General features: G+C 31.1%; 1 protein-coding gene across 1 annotated transcript in view; it reads left to right on the top strand.

Moving 5' to 3' along the window:
• The first annotated feature begins 1,135 nt into the window (after positions 1-1,135).
• LOC146526771 (proton-coupled amino acid transporter-like protein pathetic) overlaps positions 1,136-14,398 on the top strand; it is a 41,274-nt gene continuing 28,011 nt past the window's right edge. The window contains exon 1 of the mRNA XM_085206712.1: positions 1,136-1,474. Coding sequence (XP_085062838.1) covers positions 1,415-1,474 — 60 coding nt within the window. The 5' untranslated portion in view covers positions 1,136-1,414. The remainder of the gene's footprint in view (positions 1,475-14,398) is intronic.

A 14,398-nucleotide genomic window follows, 5' to 3' on the forward strand; every position in this document is an offset into this window, starting at 1 on the left:
GAGTTTATTGGAGTAGTATGAGAGGATTTCTATTTAAAGATGAAATCATCCTTATTTTGTCCGTCTATGCTGATAGTTTTTAAGGTATTTAGGTCTGAAAATGTTGCAATTGCACAATAAACAATATTTTATTTATTTATTAATTTAAGTTTGATTTACCTAAAGCTATTCTTACTAGTAACCTCTTAAGATTTTCAAGATTTTCCTTGCTTCATCGGACCAGCTCGATGATATAATATTACATTGTATTGCCACCTAAGTACGTATAACGGCCAAGTTTTATGTACATACATTACAAGTATTAAAAGTGGGTCAAATTCTCAGTCAATTTCTTATTTATTATATAGTCACAACTCACTATTCCCAATATAGCACAACTATTTCAATGTGCAAACCGAAGTCACCATTCTGTATAAAGCTCAAAAGGTTTATGAACATAAAGAAAACATAAGTTAATCGTCTTTAAAAAATCCGTTTTCTTGATCCTGTAATTGATGATGATGAACCACAACGGACCGTGCTGGGTTCATATTCCAGTTCGATAGTGACCTTGACTTTTAAATGGTCGTCCTAAAATCATTACGAAATATTGTAGAGTGGGCCCTAATTTCTTATTATGATTTCTTGTAAACCAAAACTGGTTCGATTTTGTCGGACAAAATATCATTTTGTAAATAAACCTAAGAGATATAAACCTAAAGTACTTCCTTTACCGAGTGACTAATATACAAATTTGGTATATAGGTAGCTCAAAGAGTTTATTGGAGTAGTATGAGAGGATTTCTATTTAAAGATGAAATCATCCTTATTTTGTCCGTCTATGCTGATAGTTTTTAAGGTATTTAGGTCTGAAAATGTTGCAATTGCACAATAAACAATATTTTATTTATTTATTAATTTAAGTTTGATTTACCTAAAGCTATTCATACTTTCATGCTCGAGTTCGAGTATTGTAGGTAAAACACGGTCGGCGAGTCGTGGCCGCCCTGAAGTTAGTTGTAAATAAATGGCTGCGCAGACTTAATTTAAGGATTTTTCTTAGTTTAGATTATTTTCTTCCCGAGAGTGAGTGAGTAATGCGCAAAAGTTTGGAAAACCTAACTTCAGTGCGGCCACGACTCGCCGGCCGCACTGTACCTTGGCGCCATAGTGTCGACTGTAGTGACGCCGCGCTCATTGCCGACCCAACCGCAGTACAAACAACACGTCTTCACCGGGCCGCGTTAAACTTACCACGTTCGACATTTATTTATTTTTTCTTGTTTTTTTTGTTGGATAATTAGAAACAAAAAATAAATCAAAACGGCGAACGTAAAATACAATATTGTTTTTCGAAAAAATAATCACTTTTTATTATTATAGTATATAGTATAATTGATTTTTTTTTCTGTTTTGTGACCGCGAGGTAACGAAAATGTCGAAAAAACATCTTCACAATCAAGCAGCTATACCGTTAGCTCCTGCGGTGTTTAAGGTAAGTCTTTTTCTTATTTGGGTTTTGCGAATTTTTTTCAAAGTACTAAGAATGCTTTGCGATATTTTTTATATTTGTAAAAAATATATAATAAAATAATAATATATAAAATAATAATAAAAAATAGGAAAAATTTAATAGACTGAGATTATAATTAACCAAATTTTACAAGAAATTGTATGATCAAATACAAAAAAAAGCGTTGCGATATAATTGAAAAAAAAAAAAATGCTGAGCTCTACAAAAACAATATTTAAAAAATATAATATTTTCAAATTTCCTAAATTATATGTGGTCTATTATAATAGGTATTTTATAGAAACACTACACGGAGAAAACTTAACGGGTCAACCTTCAGAAGTCAGCAACATACATATTGTTGCTACTTTACACGGTCGTTTATTCGCGATTCGTTTTCACCACTCGATCAGGTACTCTCTCTATCTGATAAACCTAATTCATACAAAAATAACTCTTGAAAACCTTGTGCAAAAGAGTTAAATTTGATTATTTTTCTATTTTTTTATATTATGTGGCATGATTATTAGAAAAAAAAAGTACATAAAGTCTTATATATTATTTTTGTTAAAGTCTCTATCTCTATCTCTATGTAGCGATCAATATTAGAGTTTCAGTTAGTTTTATGTAAGAAATTACATCTATTTCGAAGTTTTACAAAAAATTGTAATTATATATTTTATCACTTGCCCTACTTACGTCATGTAACTCTTTTGTATTTCAATGTTCTGTCGTTACAAGTGTAGTTTCAAAGTTATAATTGCAGTTAGCTTCTCGGTGTATCGGACTTATTATACTATAACACTAATATTTTGCAATGCAAAGATAAAATGGAGCTAAGTAAAACGTTTGTTTAATATTCGTAAGTGCAAGAATCCGAATGCCATATCAAAGAACAAAATATATTTTTGTACCCATTGTGGTGCAATAGAAGTTATTTTTCCATGTAGTTTTTCAGCGTTTAATGTTTCACATGTAGAGTGCGATATTAGTCATGGTGACGTAATACGTTTAAATCAATACCGCGTGCATGAGGGACAGAGGGTCTTGCGAACTATATTTATACAAATCCTGTTGATAAACATTTGAAAAGTTCAACTTAAATTATTTACATTAATTAAGAACTGAAAATTATTTACTATTTTTTTATTTAAAAAAAAAATGAAAATTGCTGCGTCATTTGTCATCTTCTATCCATCATTTGCCTCAAGTCGTAGAATTTTTATCTTACTTCGTTGGTAAATATTAAGATTAATTTAAATCTAATAACCCTTCCTTAGCAGTCGGAAATAAAATTATTCATTTTGACATTGTAGAGCTTTGTAGAGTCACATAACAAGATTATATGACAATTGGACGCAATCCGTCAAAATTAGCTATAAAAACTATATGATAGCTAAAAGTACTGCTAGTACTGTCATCTTAAATTATACTCGATTCACAAAGGCATAAGATAAAAGTTCTTTTACATGAGAGGTCTTTTACAGGAGGACGAAAAATATTTATTTATGTATTCATGAAAGTAATATAAATGAATGAAAGATAGCACGGTAAATAATATTTTATTACAGAAATAGCATACCAGTAAAACTCGAAAAAAGAAAAATTGATCGTATCGGACCGTTTCGTTATTAATGATAGTTCCTCAGAATCCTTCGAATTCTAATAAATAATTGAAATATATTAACCTCACTTACTTACTTTAATAACCTCATAGTTAAGAATCTTTTAGTAAAACGGGTGCATTAATAAATTATACATATAGAAATAAAAAATTCGGAAAAGTTTCAGAAACAGAATGTTTTTGTTTACATTTTGTCTCATGGTATAATCGAGTATAGATCTGATAACGTCGATAGACCTGCCCACTGATGAGATGATGAAATTCGTCATCATGTTCATTTACATGAAAATTTATAATGACACAACAATTTTAAAATGCTGGACTAAAGTCCAGAACAAAATATAAGCTTTATTGTATTATTTGCGGCGTTAAATTCCGTCAATTCAAAAAAAAAACGATGTCTCCGTGAAGAGGCGGAGATTGAGAGCGGAGTGTTTTAACACTAGATTTCCTTAAAATTTCTATGGGGGAATAATTTGTACCGAAAGTATTAAATAAGTTAGCCAGGTCTATATTTAGTGTTAGCAATGTGATTTACAAAGCATTGTTTCTCAGAGTACAGTATATTACAAGCATATACTAGAAAATCTAAAGTCATGATCTGATTACAGTGCATATAATTGAAGTCTTCTCCCATACAATCCTTGTATATCTTATATATTAACTGAATATATAAATAAATTAGTAAACATTGGGAAAACTGTATTCTACTCAGAAAAAAAATTGAACGAATGAAAATAAATGTGTGCCGTGCCAACTGGCATATAGCTCAAATCAATTTTTGAAACGTTGTACATCTACCAGTAGATTTTGTATGTTTTTCTTTAAAGAACATACATTATGTTTATATGCTTACGCCACGTTATTATATGATTCGCGGTCGGTTATATAAAACTTACTTAGAAGCATTGTTGTTTGTGACTGTAGACTCTTTATGTTCTTGTCAACAAGTACGTGTAACTCGTGTATCTTTTATAAAGCAATCTTTAAATCGAATCAATAGTTCCCAAGATAAGCGCATTTAAACGGACAAATTCTTCGTCATAATAATAGTATAGATTTTCTTACCACTCTTAAACTTCAACCCTTAGATATCTTTGGAAAAGACTCAAACGCGCTCGAGTTCAAAGGTCATTTTTCTATAAACTCTAATTTATCTTAGATAAAATTTCAATATCAAAAAGATTTTTTTTTGTCTGATCATTATTTATTATACACTAGCGGCCTGCCAGCGGCTTCGCCCGCTTGAACTACATGATTATCAGTTCAGTTTAGTTCTTTATTAATGGCGCTTCGAACGTGCCAGGACATGATTATTCATTTAATAAACAGAATTGTATGACAGTCATATGTGTTGATGTCAATGATTAATTTAACTGACTGCATATTACAAAAATCGAATTGAATAATCCAATATCAAAACTAATAAATGTTTATACATGTAGTTCAAGCGGGCGAAACCGCGGGGGGCTGTTAGTTAATTAATAAAAATAACGCTGCATCCCGCATGGAACAGGTTGGACAGAGGAAACCTAGTGCTAAGCCGCCGATTTCTCCGTCATAATATTAATATTTATTTACTTATACAAAATATAAAATGTAACATGTTTTATATCTTATTAATTTTCTCAGAATACTTAGTACGCATTAACAATTATGGTAATATGTATTTCAAAAAGTCCCCTAAGTAGTTATATTTAATATGTGAAGGAAGCATTAAAGTACCTAACAGTTTCAATATACATTCTTGATGGTTTCATGTTCGGAGATGTAGCTTAGATGGATTTATAAGTGTTCTAGAAAAGTCTGCGCAGATAAAAATAAACGAGTTATGTAACTTGAGTTATGTGTATAGATTAATTAGAAATTTTTAATATTAAATAATGGAGAACGGAGTGTCTAAATACTAGGTTCTCTCTGTATACAAAGAAGCAAATGAGAAGCTAAAGTTTTCAATATAATTATAATTTAAAGATAAATTGAAAGCTTATTAACATTGAGTAAATAATTGATATTCTTTCTTTTTAAATTTTTTGTCGCTAAATAAATATTTTTTTATGCAGTAATAAATTCAATTCATATTGATTAATCATCGCACAATGAAATACCAAATACATATTAAATGATATTAAGCACAATTACATGAAATAAAGGAAAAAGTGTAAAATTTTACATAAATTCAGTGTAATCATCAATATAGTATCTGCGCTACTCCTGCGTACTCTTTCAAAGTTGTATAAAGTAGTAATACGAGTATGTGTGCTCTCGTACAAATATCAAACAAGTGTTGAAGTGTGCGTAATGCGTAGTGCGTATACTTTACTGCACAGGCGGGCGCGGCGACGGCGGCGGTTCGCTGTCGACCAAATTACGACCAACGCTTGGGCAACGGAAATTTCCACTCGCTTCCTCTCCCCCTCTACACTCCCCCCTCTACGCCCCGTGCCCCGTGCGCCCCCCCGCCCCCCGCCCCCCTCCCGTTAGGGGGGCCTGCACGAACCTGCGCGTGCTCATGCCGCTTAGGTACGGCTTGCTGCGATCTAATGTCGATAACTGTACAATAATTGTGTAGATCTTTTATAAAAGTATCTTGTTTCGATATTTTTATTATAGACTAAAAAAATAAAATTTTGTGTTAGAAATTTTTAATTTTATGGGTTATATACTCATATATTAAGTTAAATTAAAGCTAAAAATAAATATCGGTTGTCCCATTCCAAGTCATGGTGAAACAGTATGTCAGAAAGAGATGCATTATACATCGATTAGTTCAGACGTTACTCTGAAATTTTATTTCATACCAATTGGACCAAACAAATATATTTCTACCATTATATTATGTTAAGAGGAAAAAGATAAAATAAGGGAAAACATATATATATATATATATATATAAATATATATATATATATATATATATATCCTACGACACAAAAAGCCGGTGGCTTGTGAATTAAATCAAAAGGTTGAAGTTATGCATTATGCACGAAACGTGGTCGATGTTTGTCATTGTTTGAAAATATATATATACGTACATATTATACATAAGTAAGCTGTACAGGTTGGTAAATTTTATTAGTATTTTACTAGTGTAGGTACTAGTTATCGCCCTCCAGTTTGTTTTCGTGCACATTTTAATGTAAAATGGAAAATTTTATTGTTTCCGGTACCATAATTAATTCATCGCAATTCCTAGAAATCATCTCTGAGAGCTCTCCTACTCTCCCTGAAGTACTTTTCTACATACCGCAGTTTCTCTTGTTCGTTGTCTATCATATACTCAGTAACGGAAGTGTTTTATATATACCAATATATATATATATATATATATATATATATATATATATATATGATATTAGAAAGTTATTAATTTCTATAGATGAGCGTGCAACACACTACAAGTACAAGTGAATATAGATGTGAATTAATATCAACAAACATGAATACTAATATTTAATAAGTTAAATATACAATGAATAAATATTTGCTTATTCTCCGTTTCTTATATTTTAGGAGTGATAAAGATTTATATAAAAATCACTATTTTCCTCATAAGAAGGAACTTTTCCATTTCGCACGTCAATAAAATGGCCGCCACGTCAATTAAACGGCGGCATATATAGCGGCTTACGCACTATGTTTGAAATTTTGTAAACTCAGTTCTAGACAAACTCCGGAACATATAATATATTTTAGTATATATAATATATTTTAGTATATATAATATATTTTAGTTAAAGTAAAATAAATGATCACTCCGAATGGGAATAAATAATAACGATTTTTGCCTCACGAGAAGTAAATCGTAAGTAATTCTTTACAACATGTAGGCATAATAGTCCAACCACAAAGACCTTTTGTTAGTCTTGTTATATTTCCTAGAAATCGACATCGAGTGTTGGTAAAGAAAAGACTTCAACAAACAAACTCTTAGCACCACGTGCACCTCCACCTCCGCTCGGAATGAATAGAGTGCACGTTTCAATATAATGGGAAGAACACATTTCAAAAGAACTTTACAATTCTAAATTCGCTTACATATTTGAATGTATAATTATTTCGGGACTTTTTACACTAAAACATGAATTGAATACACTAAAGTATCCACTAAATTTATTTTATTTTGGAGTATATAGTGATTTGACACTCCGTTCTCCATTTTCCATCTATGCATTAATTGCTATTTATTTACATTATAATATAGCAAGTTGAATATTATAAGCAATGTTCTGCCGGAATGAGATTCCAACTCATAGATCTCGTGTTAAGTTAACTACTTCGCCATTAACACTGCCGTTGTGTGAATTTATTTGAATTCTATTAAGCTACTGTCTTATATCGAACTTCCAGTTTTCCTTAAATTTTATTACTTTATTCTTACTTTATTCTAGTATAATCAATTAAAGTAAACAAATATCCACAACTAGCAATATTTTTGTTAATATTGTTATTTTTGTAATTGACTGATAATTTTTGTTATTGTTATTACCTTTATAAATATAATAAGGCGTTTAACATTTTTAAAGCGTTATTTCACATTAAAAAGAAATAAAATTCAGAAATCCTATTAAAAAAATTACGTATCGAGACACAAACCCGCGCCTCTCGGACACCGTTTTAACCACTAAGCCATTAAAAGTGTATCAATGGTCTTCATTGTCTTTTCAATGTTAGCTATCTGTTTATAGGGTTCTCTGGTTTCATAGCTCAGCCAATCTCTCACTAGGTTTGTGGTCTTGTTGGTTTCATGTATGACTTCTCTATCTTTCCTCAGCTCAACCACTAACTCACTGTGTAGCTCGGCTATATGGTGGGAAGGCATATCCTTCTCTATTGCTGATGATGTAGTTTTAGTTTTTGCACATCATTCAACACACACCTTAGTTCAAATGATCAATACCACTCTCATAGTCGTAGAGTGGGGAAATCGGAATAAGTTAAATTTCGCATCGCATAAGACTAATGCATGTTGCTGACGAGGAAGACTAAGTATCGGTTGAAGATATCTACTTCAAAATGGACCTCAAAGATTTCACCCGAACATACATACATACATTGCAAATTTAATAAAAGCTTTTAAAATAGCTAATTAAGTATTGATTGTATTATTTTTTAATTTTTAAAATTAACATATAGAAATATATGTAATGGCAATATTGCTATATTGCGATTTAAATGCATATTTTTTCAGTTTTCGATTAAATGATGTGTCGGAACGGACACAAAATAAATCTATTTTATGAATATAAATAATAATTCATCATTTAAATTAACAAAAACAAAAAGGAACCCAACACTAATAACCCGTTTTTGCCCTTTCTCGTGAGAATTTCGAGCTCCCCTACCTCTGCCACTCCCACACCTGCCTACAAAACTTGAAGTTTTTAAATCCAGAAGTTTAGTCTGTGCGTAGTCACAGAAGCAATTTTTTATATACATAAATAAATAATTACTACTTTTATTAATCATTTCCAATTATAAAAGCTAAAATAATTTTGATTCATCTTTACAATTTTTTCATTAATGTACTTTTTCAGAGTCAGTCGTGGCCAAATTCGACGGAAAGTGGAGAACGGAGTGTGTTAACATTACTATGTACTGTATGTATGGACTGTGGGCGGTTGTTTTTGTGACTAGAAATAATGTGCCAACTCAACTATTTGCGCAATATACCTAATGCTTGTAAATATGTTTAATTTCAATTGAAAGATACATTTAACCATCTAAAGATTTTTATTTTAATAGAGGGAACTTTTTTCTAGGGAACTGTTACTGTTATAAGTACGTCTACTTTACATATAGTCCAACTATATTTATGATTAATGTAATGAAGCTGAAGAATGTGTTTGGTTGATCGCGCTAATTTCAGGAACTACTGGTTTTATAGTGAACATTTCTTTTATGTTTATGTTAAATAGTCGATTTATCCCATGCCCAGCTTATACATCTACTTTAGACTGTGTCTTGAGTCATACAAATGCCGACTTTTCCGTTTCCCAAACATACTCTGAACAAAATATATCTCAAGTATTTTCAATTACATAAATAAAAAATGAAAATTAATTTCACACAACGGATATTTATAGTCGTATGTGAATGGAATGGAATGTGCATTACGTAATGTTACGTTAAAACGCGATAAAGCCGAGTCGTCATATTGTAACTTAACACATACTTATGCCTTATGTATAAGCAATGTACGTTATTACTTTTGCCACAGAAAAATCATTCGGATATGATGAAAATGTTCTTCTTTTGCATTATGAGGAAACACTAAGATCTCTGGATCTATTGGTCCGATTTACTTTGTTTTGTATGAAAGTGCTACAGCCAATAGGCTATATAACATTACATTACACATATAAATTAATATATTATAAAACACTTTCTAATTTGACAAGCAATTAATTCTGCCATGTTAATAACAACCGTGGCTACGAGACCTAAGCTAACTAAGCAACGGTTTGAAATGTTTTGTTGTTTTAAGAAAACGTCACTCAAACTGAGCTTGCTCAACGCATACGACACATAAAAACAAATGTTTTAAAATATATTGTTCTTTAAATAATGTTTAAAAAACTCCGCGATGGTATATGCTTATCTCTGAAGGTTAAGCAAAACCCTTATGAAAATAAATGTAATAGTCACTCTTAACATTGCATCTAGATTGAAATGATAGTTTACTGTATAACATATATAAATTTCCATACATTTTCGAAGTATTGTTAATGTTATGTAATTATTTGCTGTTTATAATTAATTTAAACTACACTTTGGTAACTATCACGTCACACGTCACGTCACAGTTCTCTCTGACTACCCCGCTAGGGATAAAGCGTGCCAAGCTATGTATGAATGTAGGTAAAATTTAAACGGAAAGTCATTGGTTACTTTATATAGCGCTATCGCATTTTATATTTAACTGAAGCGTTAATAATTAATCTAAATATATGATTTTTGTGCATTATCTTAACATTATAAAAAACCTACACTTTAATGAGTTAACGTAAAAACAAGAATCCAAATTATTATTATATTAATAACATTATTAGAATGACTTTTCTTAATGTCTTATGGCACTTTTTTTGTATACAACTAAAACTTTACGATTGGTCGGTTTGCGGAGTACAGAATGTCTTAAGTCTAGGTTACTCTACTCTCTAAACTAATGTGTCTGTCGTTCCAAATATAATAAATAATAAATAAAAAAGCGTTACACAAACACTATTTTGCACCTATGTACATACTTGTACAACTTCTTTTATCGTTTTGTAATATAAATCGTGAAAACTGTTTGAAAGTGTCGACTCACATATTCAACTGTTTTCCTGAGTTTGTGTGTTTGGTTTATTACCGTAATGCCTGATTAGTAATTTGATTACCATGAATATATATATATAACAAGCGTTGAAAAATGAGGAATGTATATTTTTCATTTAAGCGTACTGAGCTGTTAATATGCTGTTATTGTTTATTGTATCGAAATTTGCAGCGCTGAGTTACACTAATCAATACGCAATCTATAAAACTGGGAGTGTCTCATCACTCGTTTCCCCACGGATCACCTTATTTTTGATTTCGCCCCTGGTTTCTTGGCTTCCATAGTAACTTCAGAAAGATGGAAAAAGATCAACATCAAGCTTTTTTTATGGACAGTCAAGGGAGGATAACTAAATGTTACGTATGCCAGAGATAATTATTACCGCAGGCACCTGCCCTGAGTTACATTGTAACGATTTATTGATAAATGGACTATATATAATACACAAAAAGAATTTCAAATGGAACCAATAGTTCCTGAGATTAGCGCGTTCAACAAAACAAAATGTTCAGCTGTATAATATTATTATTGACCTATTATTATAATATAGTAATAGTAGGTACGTATCCATCTCCAACTCTTCACGCATCGATTACTAAACTTTGTCGTTGATAAGATAACGTGGCCTCGCCTCGCCCAGGCTCTACCAATAAATACTACCATGCAAAGCTTGTTACGTTACGTACAGATATCACTTTAAAATATATTTTTTATAGAATATTTATAACTTATACCTTAAATTCACCAATAATGGATGTTTGCTTAAAAAAATACATTCCTTACTATATTTTACGTTGTGTCTTAAGTCTGTATTATGAGTGATTTTTTAATACACCGACAGGTTTCGATAGTATACTGAAAGACAAATCGAAGTTAGTTTTAACATATATTTAATAATGTATGTCGATGTCGACGTCAATGATTCCTTACCTCAGTATTCCAAGTAGGTACCGATTCTTCCGTACCAATTTCAGTAACCGTTTGGTTAAATACAAGTTATAAAAAGTAACATACTTGAGCTCGCGGCATATACACTCATTTTGTATAAAATGAACTACAAATATAAGCTTGTCATTATTTTTCTCTAAGAAATATCTGTAAATGTTCGCTTTTCAGATTTTTTCCTTTATCTCTACATGTTATAAAAAATATTTTGTCTGTACTTTTCGTATTTTTGACTAAAATGGGACACTTAAAAAGAATAATAGCAAAATTATTGTACAAATCAGTCCCATTCATTTGATATCCGTGCTAGGTGCGTTGTGGCACAAATGGTTTCCGCCATTTTGTTGCGGTGGCCGTTTTGGATTAGCATCAGTATTGATTATATGTCATTTCAGTGACAATACAGGAACGTGTAAATCGTCATTTAAATTTCAGCTCAATCGGAAACTGGGAAGTCAAGTTGAGACGGCACGTGCAATCAGCACACACAGATGTCATTTTCATTCGTGAATTGACAATCATGCACAAACAAAAAAAGTTGTAATAATAAACTAATATGATTACGATTTAAAGACCGGGATGCCCTACGTTCAGCAGTGGACGACGACAGGCTGATGATTATTAAACAACTTACTGAAAAGAAACTTTCCTTATACGTGTTGTTTTTACATAATAGAATCACGTTTATTAAAAAAATCCAACAGGGACAATTAAAATTCTAGGTATTTGTAATCATTATTTCTATATGAAACTGATGTACGTGACATCTAAGTAACTAACTAAAGTACATAATTTATATATAGAGAAGTATGTGACTGGATACGACATGGATACCTTCAAGAAGTGCGTGCGTAGTGCTACACGGGCTCGCGGGCGGCGGTGATCACTTACCATCGCGCGATTTACCTGCTTGTGTAAATAAACTAGTACTCATTTAATTATGTAAAATCTGCTAAGTTTCAATTTTTAAAGTTTCAATTTAATTAAATATTGAATAACGCGACAAGCTTTTATTATCATATAAATTGTGTGTAATGAGGTTATGAGTACATAGTTAAAGTTTAAAAGGGAAACTTTATTTTCTTGTTTTTTGAGCGTTTACATAAAGCCTTTTTCTAAAAAGGTTTTTTTTCTTTTAATTTTTCAGTCTAGGAAGGCTCAATGTGGCGTAAGGTTTCGCCTTCAAATAATACTACTATACTTAAGTAATACTGATCAAATTTCATTAGAGTGAATATTTATAATAATTTTCGTTGGAGTAATCAAGATTTATCAAAAGTGTGGATGAATGACAGAATAAGAACATTTGTATTGGTATTTGATAATGGATTTTAAATATCTACTTAATGGAAAAGTTTTTAAAATGTTATATTAAACTAGCGGCCCGCTTACGACTTCGCCCGTCTGAACTACATAAACTACACTACACTACTACATTCATTTAATAAACAGAATTGACTGACAATCAAATGTGAAAACGTTTGACAGACATCAACATGTCAATGAATAATTTAATTTACTCGTTCAGGAACATCCGTAAATGGTAAATTATTGATTTGTGTAGGGGTTTATAATATTCTTTGTATAATAACGGTAATGATTTCTATAACTGTATTACAAAACATACCCAATACGAACCGAATAATCCAATATCGAAATCGAATCCAAAATAATTAATCGAATATCGAATCAAAAATATTTATTTGAGATGCCCATGTTTTGAAAACCGGTTAAAATACAGATTAACTACAAACAAATACAGTTTTATTATAAGTATAAGTATAGATATGGATTGCTGTATATTTGCAGGCAAACTGATGAATTGAGTTCATTCAAATGCCGATAACTTTTTTTTAATGAACAGTGTTTGATGAAACAAACTTTAGATGTTAAGCTGTGTTACAACAAAGCAATTGGTGAAAGTTTTAAGTAAATCGGTTCAGTACTTTCGGAGATTAGCGTGACCATACATACAGACAAACGGACAGACAAAACAAAATATTTTTGCTTTGTATTGTTCTTTTTAAATGTCCCTCTATCCATTTCAGTCAAAAATACTAAATGTACTTACAACATATTTTTACTGTTTTATTATAAGTGTATAGAGATAGAGATTAAGATAGGGATTAATGCCAGGATAAAGAAGAAGAGATAGATATTAAGATTTCTGCCTTTGTTTCATTGTAATATCTCAAAAAAATTAGGAGCGGAGCGTCTTAACTGTAATAAAAAAAAATGTCCTAGAATTTTTGTAACATGGTACATTTTGAATTTACTCATTTCATTCCACTTACATTGGTATTTTGGGAATTGAACCCACGACCGCCGCGTCAATATATCTATAGTATGTATGTCACAAAATTAATTTGATCACGCGAACCACAGCGAAGTAAAGCTTATAAAGAAGGCGGTCGTTGACCCATCTTGTTATTATGTTCCGAGCAACCAAAATAGATATAGGTACGCTATCAAAATCTTAGTTAAAGCTCCGGACGTGAATATGTTACAACTAGTCCATGAGATAATTTTAAATTAGAGGTTTTTTATTCTATATGGCAGGATAAGTAGAGAAAACTTAAGTCAACACTTGGAATTTAAGACATTGTATGTTGAAACGACTTTCAAAACAAGGAGGTTCTCAATTGATTATTTTCGATTCGTTATTCGATTAATTATTTTGGATTCGATTTTGATATTGGATTATTCGATTCGATTTGGATATTTTTGCAATCATTACAGTTATTTTACAAAGAACATTAGAAACCCTTCCCCAAATTAATAATTTAACATTTAAGGCTGTTTCTGAACGAGTAAATTAAATTATTCATTGACAACAACACATTTGACTGTCACTGTCAATCAATTCTGTTTATTAAATGAATAATAATGTAGTTCAAGCGGCCGCTAGTTAGTAATAAACCATTATATTTGAGTAATATTTGGGTTAATCAGAAATATACCCAAATATGTATGTATAATTTGTACATGATATATGGATTATCAGCTAGAAACGGCA

Source organism: Heliconius melpomene, chromosome 21, assembly GCF_056956725.1.
Source record: "Heliconius melpomene rosina isolate 202511_hmr_F chromosome 21, ASM5695672v1, whole genome shotgun sequence".
Classification (NCBI taxonomy): domain Eukaryota; kingdom Metazoa; phylum Arthropoda; class Insecta; order Lepidoptera; family Nymphalidae; genus Heliconius; species Heliconius melpomene.